The sequence below is a fragment of the Chlorocebus sabaeus genome, chromosome 7 (genome assembly GCF_047675955.1).
Source record: "Chlorocebus sabaeus isolate Y175 chromosome 7, mChlSab1.0.hap1, whole genome shotgun sequence".
In the NCBI taxonomy this organism is placed as follows: Eukaryota; Metazoa; Chordata; class Mammalia; order Primates; family Cercopithecidae; genus Chlorocebus; species Chlorocebus sabaeus.
Genome location: NC_132910.1, coordinates 67,610,918 through 67,618,106, shown reverse-complemented (window position 1 = coordinate 67,618,106; position 7,189 = coordinate 67,610,918). Strand labels below are relative to the sequence as shown.

At 32.1% G+C, this 7,189-nt stretch overlaps 1 protein-coding gene across 1 annotated transcript; it reads left to right on the top strand.

Annotated features, from left to right (window-relative positions):
• The first annotated feature begins 1,963 nt into the window (after window positions 1-1,963).
• Window positions 1,964-2,303, top strand: LOC119621674 (cytochrome c oxidase subunit 6C-like). The gene has a single exon (XM_037991269.2). The coding sequence runs from the start codon at window positions 1,969-1,971 to the stop codon at window positions 2,239-2,241; it is 273 nt and encodes a 90-aa protein (XP_037847197.1). The 5' UTR covers window positions 1,964-1,968; the 3' UTR covers window positions 2,242-2,303.
• The last annotated feature ends 4,886 nt before the right edge of the window (window positions 2,304-7,189 follow it).

Below are 7,189 nucleotides of genomic sequence, written 5' to 3'. Positions count from 1 at the left end.
GTTAGAGTCTCTATCTGCTTCTAGGAATTTCCGTATTCCTTTTAAAAACTTGAGACTTCTCAGATAATATTTTTAACCATTATTAGGTTTCTAAAGATTATTTCATTTGTTTTTTCCTACCTATGTGGAGCTCTGAACTGGAACTTTTCTGTAAAGAGTAAAATTCATGGCTTACTACAGGATTCCAGGAAAGGGAAGGCAAATCAAGGAACGTTACCATTAAAGCTCTATAGAGAGAAGGCAAATTTAATGGTTAAGAATTATTAAAATACCCCAGAGTTTTCAGTTTTTATTCTATGTAATGTTTTACAAGATGTCTTGAAATGTAAAACAGTGCAAACAATGGTATTCTAAGATAGCTAGGGAAATAGTGAAAAAATGTGTAAATTAACAATATCACCACTTTCATATTTCTATGTTTGTAGAAACAAAATGGTGGTTGTAATAAGACAGTAAAAATAGTGTAGAAGGAATTATATAAAAATATGACATTTTTTTCTTCAATTTCCTCCATATAGTTTCATTTAATAACAGCATATTGGTTATTTCAAAAGTATTGCTTTTGCAAGCATTTGTATAATTCATTGTCTAGTTTTATTTACACATACTATACACACGTGTTTGTAGTTGACAAACCTGTAGTTTTGGTTTTTTCTAATGTTTTCTGTGTTGCTATAAGGAGCAACACTTGCAATGGTGAGTAAATGGTCTCGTGGTAACAGAATTGTACCTTTCAGAAGGAGAATCAGGAAGCAAAGGTTCTAATCTGATGGAGAAAGATTATATCTTTTTCAATCTAAGAAACACTTAGACAAATAAATACACACCTGTTTAATCTCTTTAAACTTAGATTTTGAAAAATCAACCTTCTGTTTCAGTACATCTAAAGTTAGTGACAGATTGCCACATTTTACATGTAAATAAACAAGTTGCTTCTTTTGATTTTTTATAAATATAATTTTTTAAAATTTAATGTTTAATATTTATTTGGGTCATTATATATAAATAAATGTTTTAATCCTAGTTATATGTGTGCAATATTGCATATTCTTTTAGAAGCATTATATATAGTCAAATTAACATTTCTGCTTCTCTACTATTTTATGTATAATTTCTGGAATCAATCAATTTCTTTTAGAGATGTTAGAGAAAATGATAAAGTAAACGGCAAGTTTCTTTATGTCATCAGGTAGGAAATATAAGGATCCCAATGACTTATCACATACATCCAAGTCCAAGAAAAGAACAAATATTGTCAAACAGAAAGAACGGATATTATTCAATAGAAATTCTATCTTTATTTTTCACACCTCTTTCTCTCATGTAAAATTACTGCAATTTTAATAGATTTCCACTGTGTAGTAATTTTAAGTACATATAACGCATACTGTAAAAAATGTACACTTATATTCTAAAGATTTTTAGGATCTTAAGATTAAACATTAATAAATCTAAAATCATGCCAGATAAATTATATAAACATCATATATATTTCACAGTAATGTATTTAAAAGACAGTACATGAAATGAGATACTAGATGTATGGTATATAATTTTTTAGTGGCTTGAAGTCATTAAATCATTTTAAGTAATATTTGTTTGTAAATTTTAATTTAGTTGACAAAAACTTTCATACATTTATGGTATACAATGTGATGTTTTGATATATGTATACATTATGAAATGATTAAATCAAACTAATTAATATATGTATTACCTCTTAAAAAAGGAGCTGATACTCAAAATACATAAAAAACTCAATAGTTTAAAAAATTAGAAAATAGGCAAAAGACCTGAATAGACACTTCTCCAAAGGATATATACAAATGTTCCATAGTTATATGAAAAAATGCTCAACATCACTAATCATCAGGGAAATGCAAATTGAAACCACAGCGAGATGTCATCTCACATTTGTTAGAATAGCTTTTATCCATTTTTCCTTTCCGTCCTTACAAGTCGGGAAGGATGTTGGTGTTGAGGTTGGCATACGTATCAAGGACAGTAACTACCATGGCACCCGAAGTTTTGCCAAAACCTCAGATGCGTGGCCTTCTGGCCAGGCGTCTGCGATTTCATATGGTTGCAGCATTCGTGCTATCCCTGGGAGTTGCACCTTTGTATAAGTTTGGTGTGGCTGATAAAAGAAAGAAGGCGTACGCAGATTTCTACAGAAACTATGATGCCATGAAAGATTTTGAGGAGATGAGGAAGGCTGGTATCTTTCAGAGTGTAAAGTAATCTTGGAATATAAAGAATTTCTTCAGGTTGAATTACCTAGAAGTTTGTCACTGACTCCTGAACTATGACACTTGAATATGTGGGTTAAGAAGTAGTTCCTCTTGATAAATAAACAACAGAAAAAAAAAAAAAAAAGAATAGCTTTTATCAAAAAGACAAAAGAAAACAAGTGTTCATGAGAATGTGAAGAAAAGGAAACTTTTGTACAATGTTGGTACAGGGTAAATTAATAGAGCCATTATGGAAAACAGTAATAGAATTTTCTCAAAAATAAAAAGTAAAATTTCTGTATGTTTGGGAATCTCACTTCTGGGCATAGTAAGTAGCTTAAGGTAATGAAATCAGTATGCTGAAGACCTGCACTCCCACGTTCATTTCAGCATTATTCACAATAGCCAAGATATGGAATCAACCCATGTGTCCACCAATAGGTTAGTGGATGAAGAAAATGTGGTTTATTTACGTAATGGAGTACTATTAAGCATTAGCAAAAGAAAAAAAATATTGTAATTTGTGACAATATGGATGAACCTGGGGGCCATTATCTAAGTAAAATAAGCTGAGCACAGAAAGACAAATATGGCATAATCTTATTTATATGTGGAATCTAATAAAAGTCTAACTCATGTAAGCAGAGGGCAGAATAGTGTACTTGGGTCTGAGGGAGAGCAGGTAAAATGGGAAGATGGTCAAAATGTACACAAGTTCTGTTAGGACGATAAGTCTTGGAGATCTTTGTACAGCATGGTGATTACAGTTGATAAAAATGTAATCTTAACAATTTGCTAATTGTTTACGGAAACTCTAAATGCTCTCATCTCAAACAATACACATGTGATGTGATGGATATATTTGTATGAATAAGATCTGATAATCATATCTCAGAACATTAGAAAGATTGGCACTGATTCTTATTCTAGGATTGTTACTAACTTTCAGTGTGAAGACATATTTCTAATTAAACATAAAATATATTACTTTAAAGGGGAAAAATATGCTGGCTTTTGACTTTTATATTTGTGATATTTTATGTCAACACAAAATGGATCAAACCTGAACTATTTTTGAAGGGAATTGTATCATATGAATTTTATTCTCAGCAAAGTTGTGTGTCAAGTATTCAGATATGATTGTAATACATAAGTACCTAGAACAAGAAATTAGACTAAGTCAAAGAGGCTGATTTTGATGTACGTGGCTGCAGGGGAAGCTGAATTCCAGGTATGTGTGGTAGAAGTGGTTTCATGATCACAGCAGACGCTGCTTTGGGGTTTGTCGTTAGGCGAGATATCCATCCAGCGTAGGTCGTGAACTCTTCCTGAAGCTAAACCAAGAACCTATTCCTATAACCTTCCTTAGGTTTTGTGGACTCTAAATAGTACATTCAATGTTTTGTTTGTTTGTTTTTGAGACGGAGTCTCACTCTGTCGCCAGGCTGGAGTGCAGTGGCGCCATCTTGGCTCACTGCCACCTCCGCCTCCCGGGGTCAAGCAATTCTCTTGTCTCAGCCTCTCGAGTAGCTGGGACTACAGGTATGCCCCACCACGCCCAGTTAATTTTTATATTTTTAGTAGAGACAGGGTTTCACCATGTTGGCCAGGATGGTCTCGGTCTCTTGACCTTGTGATTCCTCTGCCTCGGTCTCCCAAAGTGCTAGGATTACAGGCGTGAGCCACCACAGCAAACCTTTTGTTTCTTGTATTAGCTAGTTTCAATTCATGGGTTGTTGAATGAAAGTGCTGAAGTTCACAGTATTTCCTGGTTTCTCATATAAAAATTAGATAATTGTTTGAAATAATCTTGTCCTGCAAAATATATGTATCAATCTGAAATAGGATACTTTTTATAAATTCCTTAGAGAGAAAAAGAATTTAGCCCTAAATTTCTAAAAGTTTTATCTAAAGTGTTAGGTTACTGTTTGTATCATTTATAAAATATTTTAACTAATAAATATTTTCTTTTTTTTTTTTTTTTTTTTTTTTTTGAGGCGGAGTCTCGCTCTGTCGCCCAGGCTGGAGTGCAGTGGCACAATCTCGGCTCACTGCAAGCTCCACCTCCCGGGTTCAGGCCATTCTCCTGCCTCAGCATCCCAAGAAGCCGGGACTACAGGCACCCGGGACTACAGGCACCCGCCACAACGCCCGGCTAATTTTTTTGTATTTTTAGTAGAGATGGGGTTTCACCATGTTTGCCAGCATGGTCTCGACCTCCTGACCTCGTGATCCGCCCACCTGGGCCTTCCGAAGTGCTGGGATCACAGGTGTGAGCCACTGTGCCGGGCTGCTAATAATTAATTTTAAAAACCATATTGAATTTCTTATATGAAAATATTATACACATAGACTTTATTTTTATTTGCTTAATTTATCCTACGGGGTTTATAATTCCAATGCCTTTTTGATAGCCACATTATTTACATTAATACTTCTTAGATAAAATTTTTTAGGGACAGTACTTGAGTTGGATTAATATAGTTCTCCTAAAAGATTCAATATTAAGCTTTCATCTTAAGAAAATGTTACCCAGGTTGCATAATTCTAAAGAAAGAGGTTTTATCATAGGAAAACACTGATTAATAAAATATAGACCAAAATTATTTCTAGTACTATGACTTTATAAATACTTACATTTATTACTATTTTCTGTTAAAAATACTAAATACAATAATTTAGAGTTAATGGCAGAACTGAAAACTGTTGTTGCTCAAACACCAGAAAAAAAAAAATGTATATAATTTAGAAATGAAACCTGCCTACAGGAGGTAAATGAGTAAAATGGATTATTGGATAAAAATCAGACACAGGAAATGAAATAACAGCACAATAGTAACCAATATTATCTATTAAGCCATAGTTTATTCTACATTAGAAACGGGTTCACAGAGCAATTTTGCTCAATATGAAAATTCAATAATGAAAAATCATTGATAGTCTTTAGATTCCAGAATATAAAAGAGACACAGTTTTTCTTTTAGGATATTTTGCAGTTCAATAAATATTGAAATATTTGAGAATGTGTATTATTTCTAACCCATACAGAGTAATGAAACAAAATAATAAATTTAAACAACAAGATAATTAGAATAAAACTTAAAAGCAAATATTATGATAAAATGTAGGGTTTTCCAGAATTATCTGGTTATAATAAATAGGAAACTAGTACTAACACAAACAAAAAATATTAGGGTATATAATGGTACAGAATCTTAAATGAGAATAAAAAATGATTGCATTATTAATAAAATAGTAAGTTAATACTTCTCTTGTTTCTGTGCACATACCTTTAGAAAAAGTTAGTGAAATGATGGCCTTAAAGTAAAAATTTCAAAAATATATAGCAGAAAAATTAAACATGTTATTTTTTATAAGATAATCTATAAGCTTTTAAGTAAATGTACCCCCTCCAGAAACCAAACCATGGAAAATCCCAGTACAGCTCAATGAACTTTTCTATAACAGATGATTCCAGTTATTTCAATTCAGACAGGGCATAGAGACAAGCTTGGTTCATGAGAACAGTATACTAGTGATTTTGAATTTGTATAATGAAGGAAAACATAGAAGCTTATGGGCCAGTATTATTCTTAAAGATCAACCCAAAATACGACATAGGAGTAAAATATGTCTCACTCACTATTATCTATCGTGATCAAATAGAGGTGTCAGAACTTTCTTTTTCACACCACCAACATTTGGGATGTATGAGTTATATTTCAATTAATGAGGGTCATGTGTGTCTGGGCCTCCGGAAAGAGTAAATGTTTATCCATGTTTAGTGACAGAGATTAACTAAAATTAAACACCGAAACACATGTAAATCTTGTAGTCTTTGTTGTAAACTTTAAACTAGTAACTAAGTTATTTTTCTGTAAATATAATAAAATCTTAAAATTTCAAACATATTTTAGAAAATAATGCTTAGTTATTATTTGGACTTAATATATACAATGTTTATAATAAAAGCTTAGAAGTCATAAAGCAGAGAAAAAAATCCATTATCTTATATAAAGGGGGATATAAAAATGTACAATGATTCTGAGGATTATTTGTAATATTGTAAAATTATAGATATTCAGGAATATAAATTGAAGTCTGATTTAAAGAATAGGTGATGGTATTTGAATATATTCCAGATGTTATCTAGTTCAAGTGTCACTAACATTTCCCATCCTCAATAAATGCTGAATTATACTACATGAAGTTCTTCTACAACATCCTTGATTGATACTTCTAAGGCTTCTGACTTGCCCAATTCCTGGCTGAACTACATCATTGGCATTTATCAAATTGTCCTTTCTTTAGCTGTCTCCTTAGGTTCACTCCTTGTACTATATTGTGTATTCCGATATTTAAAAAGAATTATCCTTTTCCGAGTTGGATTTTCAGAGTAGATTGACATTGGAATGCAGACACACATTCACAAGATTGATATTAAACCAAATTGACTATTTATAAAATCTGCTGTGATAAATAAAACTGACATGCAAAATAGAACAACTTGTGTTGTCATAACTTACATATGTTTTCCTGGCAGTAACAGCATGATTCCAGCAAGAACTATCTTTGTAAGCAAGAGCTCAAACAAGGAGATTTTGTTAAATAGTAAAAAAGCATGAAGCATCAATTTTCAGTTAGTAAATATACCTTCCACAAAGTACTTAAGTGTGTACATCAAAGCTAATGATTTTTGAACTTCACATTGGTCTTCTTTCAATTCTGTCTTCCCAATTAGATTGTAAATTTTATCATGACAGGGATCACATATAACTTTTCTACTCCTCTCTCCAGCACATAGCATAGGGATTGCTATGAACTAAAAAGCATGTTATCCTCCCTATTATTTAAAATCTTCCCTCTTCAAAACTAGTATCATACTGAAGGAAATAATGTATACACTGGTCCATTTCCGAGATAAAATGCCTTAAATTGGCTTAGGTCAGCAAACTATA

Bases quoted from the DNA above. Each gene is read 5' to 3' on its own strand.
- LOC119621674 (XM_037991269.2), top strand. From the start codon at position 1,969: ATGTTGGTGTTGAGGTTGGCATACGTATCAAGGACAGTAACTACCATG.